The 21137-nt window shown below is 49.5% G+C and overlaps 1 protein-coding gene across 2 annotated transcripts in view; it reads right to left on the reverse strand.

The window, feature by feature from the left end:
• Nucleotides 1-21137, reverse strand: part of PTPRS (protein tyrosine phosphatase receptor type S) — a 216909-nt gene that overhangs the window by 45138 nt on the left and 150634 nt on the right. For both annotated transcript variants that reach the window (XM_067558480.1, XM_067558474.1), the window contains 5 exons: nt 10346-10615; nt 7740-8321; nt 6603-6736; nt 6265-6409; nt 70-375 (listed from right to left, as the gene is read on the reverse strand). In XM_067558480.1, coding sequence (XP_067414581.1) covers nt 70-375; nt 6265-6409; nt 6603-6736; nt 7740-8321; nt 10346-10615 — 1437 coding nt within the window. The remainder of the gene's footprint in view (nt 1-69; nt 376-6264; nt 6410-6602; nt 6737-7739; nt 8322-10345; nt 10616-21137) is intronic.

Here is a 21137-nt window from a genome sequence, read left to right on the forward strand (position 1 = left end):
GAAGTCTGCCTCACTCATGTATTTGTGGGGGACGTGGGAGGAAAGGAAACTGAAAGGAGATGGAATTACCATCTTCATCTGTTCGGACGACGATTGGTGAGCTCTCTGGGCCCGGCCCCACCTCTGTATGTGCCACCACGGTGATGCGATATTCTGTCCACTTTTCCAGCTGTTCCAGAAGGATCTGATTGGCGGTTGGGGGGATATCATTCACCTCCTTAAATTCCATGTCCTCAGAGTCCAGCGCTCGATAGTGGACGCTGTATCCAGCCAGGACGCCATTTTGGCTCTCGGCCGCAGGAGGCCGCCAACTTACCAGAATGGCAGTGGATCTGGTGCTGACGCATTTAATGTCTTGAGGGGGGGCAGACGGTTCTATGGGGAGGGGAGGGGGAATTCAGGGGGGAAGGGAAGAAGGGGAAAAAACAAAAGATGGGAAAGATAAAAAAAAAAAAAAAGAAAATGATAACAAAAAGTCTAAAATAAAACGTACAAAAATTTGGTTTAGGAAGATAAATTAAAAAAGAAGAGAGGGTTTGTTGTTTTTTTAATAAATAAATAAATAAATAAAGGCAAGAGAAATGAAACGGGGGCATCGGACCATAAATGTTACAAAGCAAAGGAATAAAACACTGAGCGGGCTAGCCCAGGGCAGCTTGCATTTTCAGCTAAGTGTGGCCGGACTACAACTGAACAACCAGCTATATCCCAGTGGAAAGCCCTTTCCTCCTTGGATGTGCAGCTTTTAGCTCCCGTTGTTAAAGGACGGGCAGCCTTGAAAACTTTGGTACAACCAAGGGCGAGTCATGCTCCTGATGAGCCGTTAAAGCCGCATTAGGCCCAAGTTCTTAAACTTGGCTTCCTAACACCAAGATTTGCAAAAGGGATTAACTAGGGACCTGATTTTCAACGGTATTAAGGTGTCTAAAGATGCAGACGGGTGCTTAGCAGGATTATCAAAAGCACCTAAAAGTGGCTAACTCTCACTGGAGTTAGGTGCCTAACCCATTTAAGTGCTTTTAAAAATCCTATTTGGCAGCTAACTGCATCTTTAGATGCCTAAATACGTTTGAAAATCTGATCCTAGGTGATTTTGGGTGCTTCAATTTTCAGAGGACGAGTGCTCGACACTTTCTGAAAAGCAGAAATGCATTTCAGGTTGGGGACCAAAACTCAGTAGCCTTTTTGGAAAATCCTGGCCCTAAATTCATAGGTAGGCACCTACATTCAGCAATGTTGGCCTCCAGATCCCCAACCCCATGCGTTATCATCATCTGTAAGCCTGATAAGGGCCAACTGATGCACAAGTGTGCCTGGCTGGTCAATTTGCAAGGCAAGTTTGCCGATGTGCTCTAAACTAATAAACCGAAGCCCCAGTAGCTTTTCAGGCCCTGCAGGGACAGGCAGATGCTTGAAATGTGCTTGCAAAACTCAAGATGTCCGTCAGGATGAATAAATAAATGATGATCACCATTTAAAGGGGTGCTATCTGATTATTCCTGGGTCAAATCCTACAGTCCTTACACAAAGTCCCACTGAAATCAATCAGGATTTTAGCTGACCATGAGGGGCTCAACTGTGGTCTCACAGTGGTGAAATCAGGACTACTTTCACTGAAGTCAATGCAGTTATACAAGTCTATAATGAGCATGACCGAGAGGAGACTCAGCCCCAAGGACTAAAGGACTGGAACCCCTTTCATTTATATTACTGACACCCTGCTTCGCTGTTTAACAATCTCCCTCACCTCTTTCAAAAATCCTTACTTTTCACCATTTCTGCTGTGCCTTCCCTTTACTCTGCTGGGACAGTGAGAATAGACTAATCAGTTTCACTTCTGTTTTTTATGTAGTCAGTTTCCCTTTTTTGGTTTCATGCACTGTTGTGTTTGGGTTGCAAATTTTAAATTATATGGGATGTTGTTCAAAAAACTGATTTTCACGGATTTGTTTATTAATTGGATAAAAACTCTTCCACTAAGATTAGTTTTTGTCAGATCTTTTCTCTCTTACTGCATCCAAAACCTTACGTTTTGAGCCTAAACTGCCTTCACAGGGCTCCTTTAATAAAACAATTAGTCCTTTCCCCAATTCACTCCTTCCCACCAATAAAGGGAGATTTCTATGCAGTGATCAGGCAAAGTTCTGCTCCCCGGGGTTATGATCTGCAGCAGCTGGCTAGCCACGCCAAATAATAGAGAACATGTCAAACAAACAACCAAAGAAACAAACTTGAAACAAAACAAACAAATAAATAAATAAATAAACCCATTAATTTTAAAACGAAAGACCGACTGAAAAGGAAACCATAATAATAAAATAATAATATCGACACAGAAAGCAAATCCTTCCAGAATGTTCTCAGTCCGTTCACCTACCTTCCAAGCTTCAACTGCTAACTTATAAGACTTTCTTACGAGAGGACAAGAGAAACTGAGCCACGAGGCCAGACCAAGCTCCTGGTGGGTTTCTGAAAACTATTCGCTTTTAGGATATTGCCCTTCCCCGACTACCACCAGCTCCTGCACGCTGGCTAGGCCCCCTTGCCTCCCCTGGCTACCTAGATATTGCTGTAATGGGAGATGATCAGTCTCTGATCTGTTCTATTTCTGACAGATCCCAGAGCACAGATTAGTGTTCCCAGTGCTGCCAGGTTCCCACAACTATTCTTTCCACCTGGCTTGACCGTACAGGCTTCCCCACGACAGGCAGGTGTGCTGTCTCCTTCTGCATATTCGAGGCATCTAAGCCTCTTTCTAATACAGAGCTGGAAGACTACGCAGCCTCACGGTGCCTCCAGCGATCTGCCCTCCATACCCAATGGTCAGCCCCACGGCGGGGTCAGAGAACTGCCTCCATCCCTCAGAATCCAGCTGAAGCCACAAGGGCTGCGAAACCCACTGCAGAGAGGGTCTGACCTGACCTACCCTTTCCATCCTGAGCTTAAGGCTCCTGCATCTCACAATGAAAGCCCCAGTAAGCAGAGCACGGTGCCCCAGCCTGCGCTCGTCACTGTTTCCAACGGCAGCTACTGCGCCTGGCACACACTCACTCACCCTCTATGCTCCAGCATGAGGACCTGTTGCATGTCCCCGGAGCGAGACCTCCTTTCGGGATCATTTGTAGCACTTTCTCTGGTTAAAAGGGAGGTAGCGGGGGATGGGCTGGGGGGGTTGGACCCAGAAGTGCCCAACTGTGCCCCAGGCCACTATCAACTGACCACAGCGCCTGAATGAAAACAGCCACCAAGTGCTGACTGTGCTGGGGACACATCTTGGTAGCTCACGGCCCAGCGAATTTCCTTCACAATCCAGCCCAATCTGCACGGAACCGATGGGGGTTGGCGTGCACGTGGAATGGGTGATACCCAGGGAGAGGTGTGCAGCAGACCAATAAGCGCCCAGAATCCGCTCTGCGGATCTGGGATCCACCGCGCCACCAAATCCCTTTGGCTACACAGGGACTGGCATACAGCCTTCCTGTGCCCACGGATCTCTGTTCTCACCAAGCAGACAGCTTTTTGGGACCCCCCGACCCATTCCACCCCAATGCCTGCACAATACCCAAGGCGTGTGGGTGCGTAGAAAACTGCGCGGCAACAGGTGATTCACTGTACTTGTGAATCAGCTTGAGACAGCCAGTACTCACCTGAACTGCATCTTTTACAGGCTTTAAGTTGACTGTCCAAGCCACAAGAATGACCCTTACTGACCTCCTACAATACAATGCTTTTAACCCTTTAGGTACCATAGACTTCAGATCATTTTAATTGCACTCAGAGTCTATTTGGGTGGGGGGGGGGAGGATCAGAGCAACTGGGTGGTGGGGGGACCAGCTCTCTTAGGAAGGAGCAGAGAGGCGGATATCCCTCTGGTTCCTTTATAACCCGCAGACACATCCCACTCATCCATCCCTGCCGTACCTGTCAGATGATGCCTGCTTCCTACACCAGGAGAAATTTTTGAATGAGGAGGGAATTAAAAAAAACTCCAAGGGCTTCACAGCTAGGTTAGAAAGGGCAAGATTGCCTTAAGCCTCCAAGCGTTTGATTCATTGTTTTCCAGTCTATGTCTCTGGTACTTGAAGAGTTAAAACCCAGCTACTTCAAGAAGAAAAATATACTTTACCTTTAGTTTAATGGATTTTACTTTAGTTATGATCTCGGGAGAGCCACCCTGACGAGATGTGAAGGGTGCTGTGCAGGGCGTGCATGCGGGGGGGGGAGGCTGTGCGTCATGCATGGGTGTGACAGCTGAGACTGGTGGGAAAAAACCTCACAAAATACCACAGCAGGTGGCTGGGGTGGGGGGAAGCTTTGGTGTTGCAGAGACGAGATGGGAAACCGCCCATGCAGCAAGAGAGACAGACAGTGCGGGGAGTTGTCTTCACTGGGTTGTGAGGGCATGCAGAGAGAGACGGGCAGGCAGATGGATGGAGAAAGAAAAAAAGTCATGGAGCAGGCCAGGGAGGAGATGAACGGAAAAGGGGCTGCAGAGGAAAGACACAAAAGTCTGCCCGAGCCAGAAGGTCTGTGAGCCGAAGGATGCCGCCCGGACCGGGAAGAATTGACTCGTTCATCCAGCAGCCAGCCAGGAAAAAACGTTTCGCCACGTTACAAAATGCCGACAGCTCCCCGGCTGAGGTTCTTAAGAGCGTTAAATTAGTGAAACTGACGGCTATCCCTCTACAGCTGAACTACAGAGCAATGGAACAAACCATGCCTCCTCCTGGGCAAGTGCCAGGATAGAAAGATCCCCAAAGAACCCCCCCGCCTCCCATCTCCTCTTTTTTTGGGAAACTTCCCACATTGGTAGGCCCTACAGCCATTTGCCATCCCGAGACGCCCACCCCACTGGACTGCTTGTACCCACCCAGAAAGCCCACTTCCCAAATCTGCCCCCCATCCAGCCCCATGACTCCCACAAGGAAAAGCTCTAGTAAAACAGAAGCAGAGTGTGGGAAAGTTTGACACCTATTCTTGATCCTTTTGATTCATTCTTTTATTTCTTGGTGCTGATCAAGTACGTTGGTTCCTTCTATGGTACCGAACTGGGTCAGAACTGGAACCAGCAGTGTTTCAGCAAAGCAAAGATTTTCTTTCTATATAGATATTGACTTTTAAAAAAAAAAACTCATTGGAAGGAAGGAAGGAAGGAAGCAAACAAACAAACAAATCTCTGAATCGACTGGAAGCTTGAAAAAGCCCAGGTAAGAAATTTTGTCTGAAGGAGACACACGGATTCCCCTTTCTTCTCGCTCCTGGGCGAGAGAGGGAAGGAGCTGACAGTTAAAATGGAAAGATGAGGTGGGGCTGCCTGGCTGAGAGGCTGCTGCTCCCACTTGTTAAGGATTGTGAGCGATGGGAGCTGGCTTGTGCTCTCACACGCTGACCAGAGCCATTTCTGAGCTAGTTCTGCTCGCGGCTACTCCGAACTGCGGCCGAGGGATTTAGTAGAGATGAGAGGAGACAGAAAACACAAAGAACAGCTGCCACAGCCACTCATGCAGTGAAAAAACACCTCATTTAAAAGCAAAGATCTGTGAAAAGCCCAGGTTGAAATATTGCCATCCAGGGCTAGTCATCCCCAGGGCAACAGCGAAGGGAGACAATCCATTAAACTAAAACCAGCACATTTGGGTTACATACACTCCATCCTAGTGTCGTTAACACCCCCTTTCCGCTCTCCAGCTCTGCCCAGCCCCCAGACGCCTGTCTCCGCAGGCTATGAAGTCGCTTATGAACAATGAAGTGGGGGCTGCTTTCCTGAGACCGATAACAATGTTATTTTTATTAATCGCCATCTATCCCCTCCCACCCCCCACGGTCCGTGGCTCACGAGCCTCTTGCAGAGCTCTCTTAAAACCCTTCGTGTGTCGCTCCCTCCCCGCGAGCTTCTGCTCAGTTTCTGACCCATAGCCTCAGAGAGGGAGGTGGGAAGCCATCCTCACCGAGCACACTCAGCATGAAGGGCTGATGGTGTCCAATGCCGCCCCCCTCGGAAGGAAGGAGCTAATTTATGCCCCGGCCCCACGCCCACCCAAACCTCAGCTAGCTAGTCAGCGAGGGAGGAGGGTGGTGGGGGCCATAGGTACCAGGATAACCCCCTCCTGGCGGAGTACCCCTGCCGTGCGAGCCTCTCTTGTGAGGACAGTGCTGTGTACCACTCCCCGTGAACTCCCCACAGTTCCATACCCCTGCGCCCGCCATCTGCAGCTCCCTGACTGTCTTCCCCTCAGACAAGGCTGGGAAAGGAGAGACACCTACTAGACTGCAGGGTCCGCTCCCTGACCTCCGGGGTGTAGGCCCCCAGGCCCAGAGCCGAGCGGGCAGCCAGCCGGAAGACATACTCAGTGTTGGGCTTCAGACCTTCCACTGTGAACGAGGTCGTCGGGTCAAAGTTCTTCAACACCTGGAGGTGGGCAACGGGGCGGGAAGGTGGCGGGGGAGGGATATGGGGGGGAAGAAAAAATAAAGACACGGCGCAGAGACATGAACACCCCCCCCCCCAAATAAACCTGCCTTATCCCCCCCACCCCGCCGCCCTAGCTAAGCTAGCACAACTAGCACAACTGTCACCCCAGCGCATCCCTCCTGGGACTCACCTCCCTGCCGTGATCTCCTTCTCTGTAGATGAGTTCGTACTTCACGATGATCTCCTGCCGGGGAGGGCTCCACGACAGTCTGATGCTGGTCTCCGTCTTGGCTTCCGCTTGGAAGTTCATCGGCTGCCCAGGAACTGACGTAGGCCGAGGAGGAATCCACAGGGTGGGGTTGGACAGCCAGGGCAGAAGAGAAGAGAGAGCGACAGGGCCCAGGTTATTGGGCTCTTTAGACGTATTCCCTCTCTCCCCTCAAGGTTTGTCCACGAAAAGCATCTGGGGTGCACGATCCTGACCCTTTCCCATCGCTCCTGCAGGGAGCTAAGGCTTTTTCTTTACCGGAGCCCCATGTTCCTCACCCTGCAGGGCCAGGACAGGAAACCATCTACAGTAGCCAGAGACAAGGCAGGCCTCCTGGATCACTGTGTCCATCATCCCACGCAGCATAGGAAACGGCCCCTACCCCTTGCGGCCTGGTGATCAGGCAGTGGGGTTCTCAGCCTCTCCAAGGCTTGGACGGTCCTGGGAACCCTAGCATTGAGAGTGCAATCTTCCCTCTCTACACCGCGCAAGGGCCTGTACGATCACAGCCAGAATGGGGCTCCTGATTACCAGGGGAGGAAGGAGTATAAATTTCAGCTAGAGAAGGGCACTCGGAGTCAAAGCCTCTGTTCGTTCACGGAGCATTCAGGGTAACGACATGCAAACGAGTACAGCCAGCATCCTGCTTGGCTTCTAAAACCTTCTGTCATGTGCCTGCCACAAGTAGATACAGATAGAATACGGCTCTCCCCTCCTACAGCTCCTTTAAGCAGAGGTTTAGAGACACTAAGCCCTGGGAGGTATTAATCAACCTACTTTAGACATGGGGAAACTGAGGCACTATTTTACCACGACGTGCTCAATGTGACATAGAGAGAGCCAAGGATAGAAGAAAGGACTCCTGACGCCCAGGTCCTCTGCTCCAGATCTAGGCCAGCACTTCCTCCCCCAAACAGCTATTTCTTTTTAAGCAGAATAGGATCAGTAAAGGAGAGGGCCCGGCGTTATCGTTGTGCTGCGAGCCAGCTAACCCCCTCTCTCTACAGGCGCGCCTGTGGCAGCTCAATCTCTCCGTGTCTACGTCAGCCCAGAACTCACCTCCTTGCTGCGTTTTGACCTGGATGGGGTCAGAGAGAGGCCCGTCTCCTACGGAAGTGAAGGCCAGGACCCGGACGGTGTAGGTTTCGTCCTCCAAGAGGCTGCCCACGGTGGTCAGGAGGCTGTCGTCCACATTGTGCTTCTGCCAGTTGCTCACTGGCTGGTCCGGCTCCATGGTGTAATACACCCGGTAGCCGCGGATCTGTCCGTTGGGCTCCACCGGCTCCTCCCACTGGATGATCATGGTAGTGCCGCTCAGCATCCGCCCCTGGACGCTGCGAGGCGCGCTAGCGGGAGCCTGCTCCCCGGTGCGGGTCACCACGGACTCGCTGGGAGGCCCCTGCCCGATGGTGTTGACGGCGGACACCCAGATCTCGTACTCCGAGTTCGGGCTGAGCCCTCCGATACTGTAGCGCGTGGTGGTGATGTCCTCTTTGATCTGGTAAGGGCCATCCTGACTCTTGGACTTGTACTCGATGACGTAGTAAGACACAGGGTCGGGGTTCCCGGAGTCCCAGGTGATAGTGATGCTGGTTGCCGTGGTCTCTGTTACCACAGGCGTCCCAGGAGCCTTGGGCAGCGCTGAGGATGGGGAAAAATAAACACTTTAGAACCATATGCTAAAACGGTGCCTAATTGGCTAGTTACGGCTCCGAGAGCTGGCAGCACGGCGCAGATCACAGTGCGGCTGTTCCGTAAAGTGCCGCCGAAATATTATGAACCTAGTTACGCTTTTTATTACCCTCCTTAAACTGCACCATCAAAAGGAAGTGCTCAGTGAAACATCTGGAATCGTTAACAGAGATTTCAACTGAACATCCATCCACTGGCTCCCAATGTGCTGAGGAAAGCTGGTTTCATATACAACTCTTGCAGAGCATGGAAATACAGCTCCTTAAATATCACTAGCTGTCCCTAGACTTGGGCATCTCTGTCTCTCTCTGTGCCTACAATGTGCAGTTACTGGACAGCTTTCTCTAGTACGATGCAGTTCTCACTCCATCGAGAAAGCTACAAAAGAACAGGTTTGCTTTGGTTCCCCCTCCGCCCCTCGAAATGTGCTCTCTAGACCCGCCTTCTCCCCAAGTCTGCACTCTAGAGCTGAGGCTCCCCGTAAGCATACTCTAGACCTCTCCAGTACACGCTCTGGACCTGGGGCTTACCCAAACACATGGTCTAGACCACCCCCGAAGCACTTATTCTAGACCCCAACCCAGCACTGTAGATCCAGGTCCTTTCTAGATTTGTCTCCCTATTCAGCTTTCTTGCTGGAACATCTTGCAGTTACTTCCACACAGGAATAGAAAGAAAAAGGCAGACTGTGCCAGCGGGACAGTCGGCTCCATATCTGGGGAGGTGGAATATTCAGAGGCAGAAACAATGAATCATAGCCATCAGCTTTTAAGGTTAATATTATGAGACAGGAAACAAAGAAAGTGTTTCAATCCAGTCCTAGGCATCCTTTTGCCAGCGTCTCAACCTGCTCCCTGTGCAAACAGCTCTGGAGGAGTTTCGTGCAAGGATTCAAAGGCGTCCCTGTTCCCCGCTATTGTCTGAGCTCCCTTTGCCAGATGCTCTGACCAAGCGGGATCTAATTTCCATTTACTCCCTCCCCTCAGGTCCTCATGGAGGCATCCTTTTCCCCACTCCCCATACAGAAGCTTTAGGAAAAGGAACTTACTGTGCACATTCAGAGACAGGCGGCCGGAGAGCAGCAATGCTGGCCGGATGCCCAGCTCTGATGGCAGCAGAGAAGTAAAGGTGGCGCTTACTACTCTGGGAATCACAAGCTCGAAGCTGGGAGCTCCCATGTGCTGAGGCAACAGAGAAGGCTCCCATAAGACACTAATATGAGGCTCTGGTGCAAGGAACCGCGTGCCGGAGATGGGGCAGGTCCTCGGGGCCTGATCCAACCCCTCCAACACTGGAACAAGAGTGGGGTGCAAGCCCCAGTCCCCTGACTGCTCGAGGCCAGCCAGCCTCGTGACTCAGGATGGAAACAAACGTCCAGGTTTTGAATCTCAGTTCCCCTGATAAATAACAGTTGCTAAAGCCAGGAAAGGTTCCAAGCCAGCGATGGAAAGTGGGTGAAGCCAGCAGCTTCCAATTGGTTGGGGATTTTTTTTGTACCACAGGCACACTGAGGCACCTATGCCACCTTCATGTGCACACTCACACCCATCTGTACACATGTCCATGCACACTAATGCCCCTGCAAGCTCAGACACCCACATATGTATATGTCCATAATCGCATGCACTTATCCCCACATGATCACATGCAGTCATGTATCCATATGCTCACACAGCCATGATCACCCCAGATCACACGCACACATGACCATGTGTCTATGTGCATAAGCTTGATTCCATGTGCTCTCATGGCCATAGAACTACATGCTCACATGCATTTGCACACTCACACACATAGCCACATGCTCACAAGCATGACCACACATCTACATGCTTACATGCATGGTCATGCAACCATATGTTCATGCACACTCACTTGCATGACCACGTGCCTGCACGCTCGCTCACACTTGCACACATGTGCATGCACACATGCATGGTCACGCATTCACATGCTCACTCTCACTCTCTTACATTTCACTGTAATCTGAGCCACAGCCTCTATGACCCCCAAACTGGACATGGCCACACAGGTGTAGTTGGCTGAGTCCTTGACGTCGGTGAGCTCCAAGACGTTGCGGCCCACCGGCATGTCGTCCTCGGGTGTCAGGTCTTCTGCCCCCTGCATCCACTTGACATAAGGCATGGGCGAGCCCACTGCCACACAGGTGATGTTGACGTTGCCTCCGGGCATGATCTCATGGCTGACGGGCAGGATGGAGAAGCGAGGTGCCACCCGGCGAACTGTGGATGAGACGCACAGAGGTAACAAAAAAAAGAAAAAGAAAAGAAAAGAAAAGGAAAACCAAAGGAAAAACAAGAAAGAAAGAAAAGAAAAAAGAAAGAAAAGGGGAGAAAAAGAAAAAAGAGCAGAAGATAATTTAAATATAAACGGGGCTCATCTTTTTTTTCCTTTATTAAAAAAAAAAAAAAATCAAATAAAAAAAATCAAAAAACCAAAATAAAAAAAATTAAATTTCAAATAAATTTTACTTCACAAACAATATATAGAATAGAGACATAAAGCGATATTTCATAGCAACAGGGTTCCATTGATCAAGATTAGACCCATCACAGCACAGATAAATACACAAAAATTTATTAGCAATTTCTCATCTTTGCTTGGCAGGTGCCGGCATTGCACGCGTCGAACTATCTCCTCCACAGCCACTAGGGCACCGGTTCCCCACCCCGGTTCCCCAGAGCCCCTGCCCCTCCCCCTTGCTGGTGGGGTCTGATTCGCCCCCTCCACCTCCTTCTCCTATGGACATCTGGAACAAGCCCACCACCATGTTTTAAACAGGTCCTCTCCAGAGTAGCCGATTCATGCCCTGTGGAAAGGACCAATCTCACATCAGCAAGCTCTCATTCACGGCCAGTGTCAAGGGGAACGGGAGAAGAGGAGGAGGAGGAGGTTGGTTGGGGAGGGGGTGAGGAAGGCTTCCTCTCAGGGCTCTGCCCTTGTTGGAAAGGCTTCAGCTTGCTGAGACCCTGAGGGGCGGGTAGAATCCAAGGAGAAATCGTGTAGGAGAGAGCGATCTCCTGCCCCAAATTACAGAGAAGCCACCTGAGAGGTAAAAAAGAGAGGGGAGTCCCAAGAGCGGGCTAGAATTTAGGGTGTGTCTGTGCGTGTGTGAGAACCGTCCAGGAGGAAGGAGCCCTCCCTCCCTGGAACGTGAGAGAGTGGGAAAGATGAGAAACTCTAATGAAATTTTTGTGGTTTTCGGGTATAGAAACCCTAACGAAGCCTCTTTAAGATCTGACACGGTTCCATCAATAGATGCAGCTCTCAGAGTCACAAACATCATGCAAAATAGGTAAAAAAAATTAATAAAGAGACAGAGAGACAGAGAGAAGAAAATGCAGAGGAGTATAATTCATGGGCCACTAGCAAATGCCCACATGGATATTGAAGAGAGAGACAGAGAGAGAGAGGAGGAGGAAGAGGAGGAGGAGAGTGGGGAAAGAGAGAGAGAGAGACGGGGAAGAGGAGGGGGAAACCCACTTTAATGCTGCATACTTTTTCTAGCTGATGTGACCCAATGTGGTGGCTCACATTGTCACATCTCAGCCCTGGCGGAATAATAAATAGAATAGAATTAATAATAATAAGAAAAACAAGGTAATGAAACTTTAACGTTGAGAAAACAGTGACATGTTCTGTGCATCTCCTTAGCAGAGAAGTGGATGCAGCGTCCAGACCTTACACAGGAAGAACATGGGCAGAAAGGAGAGGGCGCAGTTTCTGCGGCTCCATTTTCTGAAATGACTCGGACGGACGAGGTGGGCGGTTTCCTCGTAAGTCAAAGCAGGAAAAGGGACCAGGGAGAAGTTTGGTCATAAACACCCAACCCAGAGACTAACTTTGCACCCGGCTGTCCAAGGGCCACAGAAACCTCTCCCTGCCCAAGGACTAGCCCTAAGGGAGTGGGATCTGCACCGGCTGTTTGCCACTAACACAGATCCACATTTATCCTCTGCTCATCTCCAAGAGATCATGGGCAGATAGCAGGTGACCTGGAGAGATGTTGTCCCCCTGGGGAGAGAGACGATTGGGGCCACATTCCATCCCAGGAGTGAAGGCAAAAGGACAAAGGCTGGGGAAGCTGCAGGCATAATTGTAGCAACAAGGGAAAGATCTGTGTGAGGATGAGTCCCTACAGGTTTCAGAGATACCCATATAACCTCCTCGTGCACTCAGCGAGCAAGGACACTCGTGGTCCTGACAAGTGCCACAGGCTAGGTCCCCAGTTCTCCTCACTCCTACGCCACGGTCAGTCCAGAGCAACTCCACTAAAGTCATCGGGAGTCGGAACCCGTACAAAACTGGTGCAAGGGAGAATCAGGCCCAGGCTCCATTGGGTCGTGGTGGCTTCAGACCTCCTTAGACCTGGTGTCTTGGATCAGCCGACAGCTTACAGCACCAACCCAGCTCCAGGATGCTCCTTAACCATGGTCCTCAAATGGCGGCCTGCAGCATGAAGCATTCTGGGAACCAAGATGTGGAGAGTGGGGCGGGGTGTGCACAGCGGGCAGAGGAAATGGTTCAGGTGGGGGGCTCTCTTCCACAGAGTGGAACAGTTGGAGAAACAAGGCCTGACCCTGCTGTGGGGGAAAGATGGAGTTTTACTGAGCACTGGATGAAATATTTCATCTGAAACTTCCCTTTCCCTGTAAAAAATAAATCCCCCAAAAGCCCAGGTGCGTCAATTTTTTGGTTCAAAACAACTTTTTGTTCTGACATTTCTTTCTATTTGATTTTTCATATATATTTTTTTTAATTTAAAAAAGCTTTCCTTTAACAGAAACAAAACATGTAATTTCTAGTCCAACGAAATGTTTCGTCTGACTCAGAACAATTCCAACCCTCCCCCACCCCCCCCTGATTTTCAGGAACTGCAAGTGAACTGAAACATCCATTATTCACCCAGCTTCAGTTTTAATGCACAGCCCGCGGAGGGGCTGGAAATGCTGCACCCTCTTGCACTGGGGTTAGAGGAGCATGGTCAGAGTCCACACTAGTTGCAAAGCCTTTGCTCTCTGTATCTGCCTTGGCGTCGCCCATCCAGCCCAGCTACCTGCCCACCTAACCCCTGCTCCTCATCTGCTCATTTGTTGGAGAAAAGAGAAGAATTTGAGCCGCTCGGCAGCTGCATGAGCTGCTCACAAGGTGTTGAAGGGAGGAACCATGGAGCTTTATTATAATAGCACCAACCAGGATCTCTGGAAGGGTCCTCTCCAAATGTCACTGGAGACCTATCAGTTGACTAATGATAGCTTCTCTCTCCCAGCCCCTCGTTACCGACGGCTGGAAGCTGCTTCCCTGCAACAGAGGCTTGAAGGAAAAACTAGTTGTTGCCTCTTCCCTCAGATGTCTCTATCTCAAGGAGAGCTCTCCCCACTTTGCTACTAGACCCAGTCAGAGAGGGCAGCAGCACCCCTGGGGCAGGGCCTGGGGGGAAGACAAGGAGAGTCAAAGATTTCAGGCAATGAAGAGCATGGAGATTCAGTACAGGGAGATCCCAAGGGAAAGGGGGATGTGTGTGTCACAGCTTGACACGCGGTGGGGAGAGTCACAGGGCTGCGAGGGTGGGTAGCTTCACCTAGAAGCTGTCATTGGCTTGGGAAACGCAGGTGGGGGGTGGTGTAACCCCACTTACACCCTGGTCCTGGCTGGGGAGGGTGGGCAGGACCCACTGGTTCAGGAGAGCGGGGAGCCATCTCCCCGCCTGGGGCCTGGCTCAGGAGAAGCACCTAGACACCAGCAATGGCTGAGGAACAGGGTTTAACCCCACTTGGCCACTGGCATTGGCAAATGGGCAGGAAGCCTCCACTGAGCCAACATGGTCACACACGCAGGGACGTTCTTAGCCTCTAGCAAGAAGGGCTGGAGCTGTCCCAGCTGCCGCGCTCATCCTTCCTTTCACTGCTTGCTCCACCGGGATCCAGTCTGACTGGGTCGTGCAGCCTCGGCAAGAGCAGAGTCCCCGGAGCTGGTGGCATTTCAGAAAATGGAGCCACACGAAGACTGCGCCAGTCACATCTGAGACAAGATGGAGAATACTTGGAAAGAAACAAGTGGGGTCACATGCAGACAGATCCGGGGGTTGGGAATGAGTCTTCCAAAGAGGGGCTGATATGTAACTTCCTGGGGGAGGTGGAGTGGGGAAGGTTGAGGAGAAATGGGGAGACACACACTGACGGACAAGATCCAGTCAGCTAACAGCATTGACAGCAACAAACAACGGCGGGTGGGATGCAAACACTGAGTTGTCATGGAAACAGAACAAGACAGTTAAATTCAAACGGAGGTTAATTTAAAAAAAAAAAGAAAAAAAAGAAAAGAAAAAAAAAAAAGAAAGGAAGAAGAACAAGTCAGAGTTTTGTAACTGAAAAGCATTGTTCAATGGGGGTGGAGTGCTGAGAATCGGAGTCTGAAGGGAACAAACCAGCATTGCCTGCACGTGTCTGGCGGGGATGGAGGACGGGGGACAGGATCCACTCACAAAACACAAGCTGAAGACGGCTCAGCCGACGCACCCCACGCTCATGCTGAGGGTCTGAGTTTTACAGGTCAGCCCTTCAGGTTCTCAGTGCAGCATTAGCTCTTGGCTGCTTTAATGGCAGTTAGCACATATAGCAAGCGGCAGGTCTGGATGCCGGACAGAGATCCTGGGGATCCCGTGAAGGGTGAGAATCTGGCATATGGTTGGCAACCCAGTAATACAAAGACAGAAAGTGTTGGTAGGTTGCAGTAACTCTGTGGGCAGTATCCTGGGTTAAAGTAACCTCTCTCTCTCTCACACATACGCACACACACCCGCACGCATGGGAAACAACAGCAGCTCCTGCACTAGCATTAGGAGACATGCAGAAAGCCCCTGGATGCAGGCCTGGTAGGGTTCAGGGCAGTGACAACAGCACTCCCTGTAACGGGAAATACTCAGCGGGCCCTTCACTGCAGGTCTGGTAGGGCCTGGGTAGCCAGTTAGCTAGACCCGAAGCCATCACTAGTGCTATATATTTTAATAGCTGTAACGCTCCTATTTGACTGCTGATATGAGAGTTCGCAAGTTGAGATGCTCTGGGTCAGCTTCTAGGTCAGAGCCTTGAGGGGAGGAGGCCTGAACAGCGAGTCCTCACTGCTCTCACCCAGGCTGGGTCCCATAAGCAGCAGCTGGAAGAGTGAAATCAAACAAAAAATGCAACCCGGGGAGCCCCTGACGCTGTTGTCAGAGACAGCTTGGAGGACTGGGAGGGAATTCCAAGAAGAGCAGAATCACCAACTCTGTGGAAAGAAGGGGTGACTTCCTGTCCCTGCTGTCACCATTAAACAACACTGAATGTCCCCTACAAATCCCCAGCACATCCTACCGCAGGATGCGTTGGTGGCGGTGAAAGGAACGGGGGTCGGTCAGTCACTTTGCAAGTGATCTACCAATGCGCAGAGAGAGTTGGCCAAACCTCACTCCACTTTACCAGTTTTATGTGGAAATGGAACTGATCCGATACCCAGGATCCAATCCTCCCTGTGCTCTGGGGACATCTGGATTGGATGTCTTCTTCTCCCCAATTTTCTAGAAGCCCAGACCTGTTGCATAGAGTCAGTCACTCATTCTCACATACATACACACACACGCTTTTTCAGTGGCCACCAAACCACTGGAAACACTTCTTAAAAAGGGATACTGCTCATTCGCAACAGAAGTGGTTTTAGGAACTAAACGCCGGGGGCTTGCGGTTCTAGTCAATTATGTCAACACCTTTTCTTAAGAGAGGCTCACTATATACAGCGTAACACATAGTAAGACCTATTGTATTAGCTTTGCTGGAAGTGGCCAAGTGTCTTGTCTACACAAGCAAATATCCGTGCCCTGATTTAAACTCTGATTAACATCAAATGCATTAGCATCTGAACAGATTAAACAAGGGCTGTAGTTTTTATCTTCCAATGAGCTAGGTAAAGCCCATTGATTTTACTGCCGCTTCCTAAAACTGCAGGGAAGTTAACACAGGTTGTGTTGTGTGAGTGGCGTTTTCAATTAGTCACTACCAACAAGATGATACTAATTAACTTTGCCCAGGCAATTTTTTTCTCCCCAGTTAGAAAGGTAGCCAGAAGATCCACGTGACAAGGGACACCGATGTTCTAAGGGGTGGATTTACAGACCTGATTAGAAGATACACTGGAAGATCCAGGTTTGGGTTTTGCAACACCAGAATCCGTCCTTAAAAGGCGTTCCCAGGACGCTGCTGGTGAGAGAAATCTGAGGACCGATCAATCAGTTTGTGCCGACGAAACCCACTGACTCCACTTTCTAACCCCCTTTCAGATTAGCTCAGGAAAAAGATATTGGGATGGAGCGGGGGAAAGGGAGGAGATGCTAGACAAGAACCCGTCACTTCAAACCCCGATTCACTTTAAATCAACTCAAAGACAAGGAAAATAAATAAATGAAAGAGAAATTAGGATTAAAAGGAATAAAAGTGAAGTGACTGGTTGAAAGCACCAAACAAAACCAAATGGTGTTAACGTTTTGACACTCAGCAAGCTGCTGCTCCGAATGAGGTGAGAAGGCGGACATTACTGGCCATTTTGGCGAGACAGGAGTCATTCCGTCTTACTCCAAAATGAGGAGAGGGATAGGGGAAAGGATGCCAAAATAATGTGCAGCCTCTACATTCTTAGTGAAGTTTAGATTACACCTGTCCTTCCCTCCCAAAAGACAGCCTTCTCTCTGCCCCCTCTGTTCTCCAGACAGCCGCCTCTCCCTCTCCTTGCCCTACTCCCTCCTTTCCCATTCCAATTGCAGTTCGTGCCACTGGGGCAAGACGCTGTTCGGATTTCCGACCTCCGTCCCGCCAGAAGACGAGAAGTTTTTCCTCCTCCTGCCCAGCTCCTTCCTAATTTCATTAATCCTATTACAGATAAAATCAGACTAAGATCTGGATTTGGTACCAGTCAAGATCTGGTCAGTATCTTCCCAATCATTGTTATTATTTTGCCATTTAAACAAGTCAGTTGAGTGACAGGCTGGCTGAATGTCTCTGGTCTTTTAAAATTTTTTGCTTTTGCATGAGTGAATACAAATAATCTAAACCCAAATGATTCCCAAGCAACTCCATTATAGCTGCCATAATATTAGACACAGGTTTGTTTTTTTTAAATTGACAAGGTGTAATCTAATTTTTTCCCCTAAAACAAAGAGAACAGCAATGCAAAAGGTGTAAGAGACACAGGCAGGCAGAGATTTCGAGATCAGTACAGCACAGTGTTCCTGCAAAGCGCCCTTTATAGATATACATTTTTTTTTCCAGTTGCTTTTCTTGGTGAGAAATCCTTCTGCAGAAACACAGCAAAGTTGTTTGTTTGCTTTGGTTTATGTATATATACATATATTTAAACTCTAGAATTTCAGAGCTGAGGACACCCCAAATTTGTACAGGGCGTCCCCCCGTTGCTTGAAGTGATTCTCTTTAGAAGTACTACGATGACACTTTGGAGCAGGGGTGGTGCTCTGAAATGTATTAAATCACTTCCCCTCCCTGAATTCCAGAACATGGCCTTAAAAGGGATCTAGAATGAGTTGGCAGGATCGAGAGTGGCATTACATCCCCTCACCTTTGTTGCATTCTAAAATCTGTTAACACTATTCTGGAATGGTGTTAAGACCCCTGCGTGCACACCCCGGGTTTTAGAACATGCGAGCCATTCTAGAATGGCCTGGTAATTCCTTCTCTCTAGCCTCTAGCAGGCATTGGAAGTGCATGGATTTAGCAACAGGACACCATTCCACGTGCCTCTTGAGGGGCATTTTGAGCAGCAGACTGCTCCGGATTAACATTCCTGAATGACCCACACATGCCCAGCTCTCTAGGATAGGGGGCTGGGGCTCAGATCCTCAAAGGCATTTAGGTGTTTAACTGCCATTGATTTCAATAGGAGTTAGATGCCTAAATAACTCTGAGGAGCTGGTCATGGGATTATTTTTGTAACTATACACATTTTTAATGTATTTGTTAAGTTATATTTGCTGAGTTCACCGGAACACTAGATGGTCCAACTCAGCTCCAAAAATGCTTCCCCTACCCCCACTCATATATATTTTAATGTATTCTACTATTAGCTATTTAACCCTGGCCTGTTTCACCTGTGAACCCATACGGAGTTGCATTTTTCCTAGAACACTGAAGAATATTTGGAACATTCTCAGCAAGAACTGGCCTGTCAGACTACACTATAATGGAAGAGGCACAGATACAGTACAGGTAAGAGCTATATCAGGAATGATCTGCTATACCTATGCCTGAGACACAGACATTATTTAAACATGTATTGGACTACCTAAATCCCCCCGGGCTTGCAAAGAAAGAGATGGGGTCACACCTACGGCAACACATCTGTTGTGTTTCTGAAATACCTGATGACACACTGGATGCCACGCCCGTGCACATTTTGGGAGATGCTTAAACCCAGCCAATTAATGTCTTCCGAGGCAAGGAAGTCCAGCAGCCGCAGCAGCTCTGCACGCATAGAGGTTGCTAAAGCATTGCCCACAGAGCTCTAAGGTGCACTGTGTGGGGCTCCCTCACCATTAATAGGGAAGAGGGCCTGGACAGACTTCAAGTCCTGGTGTGTTATGCTCCTTCTTGAGCCAGGTAGTAGGCCGCTCAAATTGAGATGGACAAGTACATTCTGGAGCGTTTAGCCTCCATCTTCAAGAAGAGGATGGCTGCATTCTGCCCCACTTTGTAGGAATTAGGTGTGGCACTCGGCTCCCGGTAAACTGCCAACGTTGCACCTTCTGCTGGGCAATGCCTGGGCCCCTTTGGCTTAGCTCAGCAAGGCTTTGGGGAAGTGACGGTCACACACGCAGAGTGTTGATCTCGGCACTGGAGTGGAGCACCTCAGCCCGTACAGGCCAGATTAAAAAAAAAAAACCCCAAACGGTTAAGAAGGCTCTGAAGGGCTGCGTCTTTCCTGCCTTGCCTGAGCTTGCCCCAAACTCTTCTGAACTGTCCATGAGGCTGCCCTGAGATACGTTCCACAGCAATGGGTCCCCTGCTAGCTAGAAAAGGTGCTAGGCTGTAAATAAAGCTGCCCCCCGCACGCACACATCCCAATATCACACTAGGTGAGGCCTACGCAAAGCCCAACAACATCAATGAAGAGACCCGCATTGACTGCAGTGGGCTTTGGATCAAGCCCTTATTTATAGTCACTAAGCATACGTCTACACTGCAATTAAAAGCCCGCGGCTGGCCTGTGCCTGCTGGCTCAGGCTCCTAGGGCTCAGGCTAAGGGGCTGTTGAACGGCGGTGTAGACACTCAGGCTGGAACTCCAGCTCTAGGTCCCTGAGAGGTGGGAAGGTCCCAGAGCTCAGGCTGCAACCCAGGCCCAAACGTCCACACCTCAAGTTGAACAGTCTCTTATCTTCAGCCCCGTGAGCCCAAGTCGACCAGCATGGGCCAGCCGCAGATGTCTAATTGCAGTGTAGATGTAATCTGATCTCAGGGTCAGATTTACAAAAGTATTCAGGATATCAAAATCAATGGGAGTTAGGCACCTGATCTTCTTAGGTGCTTTTGAAAACCCCAAAAGGCTCCTAGCTGCATCTTTAAGTGCCTGAAAATCTGGTTCTAAATCACAGAATATCCAAATATTCTTCAGTGATATCAGTCCCTTCTGGACCACTGCTTTGCTAGGTTCCCTAAAGGAGTCCCCTCCAGAAAGGAATTCTGCTTTATCTGCATGAGCCCAGCTGGGGCATCTCCTTTCCACCACGAGCATACTTTTTATGGATTTAGACCCTTATGATCATCTAGCCCAAAAGCCTCCTCCAGTACTCTCTGCCCGAAGTCCAGAACTTCCGTTTGAGCTACCGCATCTCGTTTAGAAAGGCATCCAATCTCGATTTCCTTGTCGCGTGCCATTCCACGCTTTGACACTTGCGTCTTGGTTAGTTTTAATTTTATAGTTGTTATTATTGGAATCTAAGGATTTAACCCTATGAGCTTCTTGGACCACCATGCATCTGCAGAATCCACTGCACTGAAGAGCAGAGGGGCAATTCGGACACTTTAGAAATGTTTTATAAAGACCAAAACCTTTTTTTAAAAAAATAAGTGTATAAATCCCTTTTTATAGCACCTATTCATGAAGGCAAGTCCTGTAATTAGTGGCAATTGTAATTAGGACCATTGATCCTGCAAAGAGGGAGGTGGGTTGGGGAGATCTCGTTTCAGGCTCTACTCTCTCTATTGTTTTTATCGAGGGGTTTTTGCCTTGCCGGAGGTGGCTGGAGTCCAAAGAGACACAATCGGCCACTTCAGAAGGACAGTCAATAACGCAGCATTTCTGAGCGGTACCCTGTACCTTACAATCATGGGAGAGGGGGAGATTTGGAGGGGAGGGGGAAATACCAGCACTGAGGGTCCAAGCACTGAAATCTCAGCATCTTAAGAGAAAGAGAAAGACAGACAGTGAGAAAGAAAGAGAGAGAGAGAAAAAGAGAGACAGAGATACTGTGTCGATACTGCACTGGATTTCTCAAAAATCACACAGCTTTAATACCTGTACGCTGGGAAAGCCACCTGTCTGGTCTTGTATTGCGTAATGAGGCCTGGTTGGCAGTGGGTAAAAGCTACATACAGGGGAGGGAAGGGCAGTACATTTTGCAAAGGCAAAACCATAGGTTGATGAGTGCAGTGTAAAAATCCACCAGCCCACTCCTGCTTGGGGAATCACTATTTCAGAGTGTGTGA

The sequence above is a fragment of the Emydura macquarii genome, unplaced genomic scaffold (genome assembly GCF_026122565.2).
Source record: "Emydura macquarii macquarii isolate MOO-44397 ecotype Brisbane River unplaced genomic scaffold, CSIRO-AGI_Emac_v2 contig_306, whole genome shotgun sequence".
In the NCBI taxonomy this organism is placed as follows: Eukaryota; Metazoa; Chordata; order Testudines; family Chelidae; genus Emydura; species Emydura macquarii.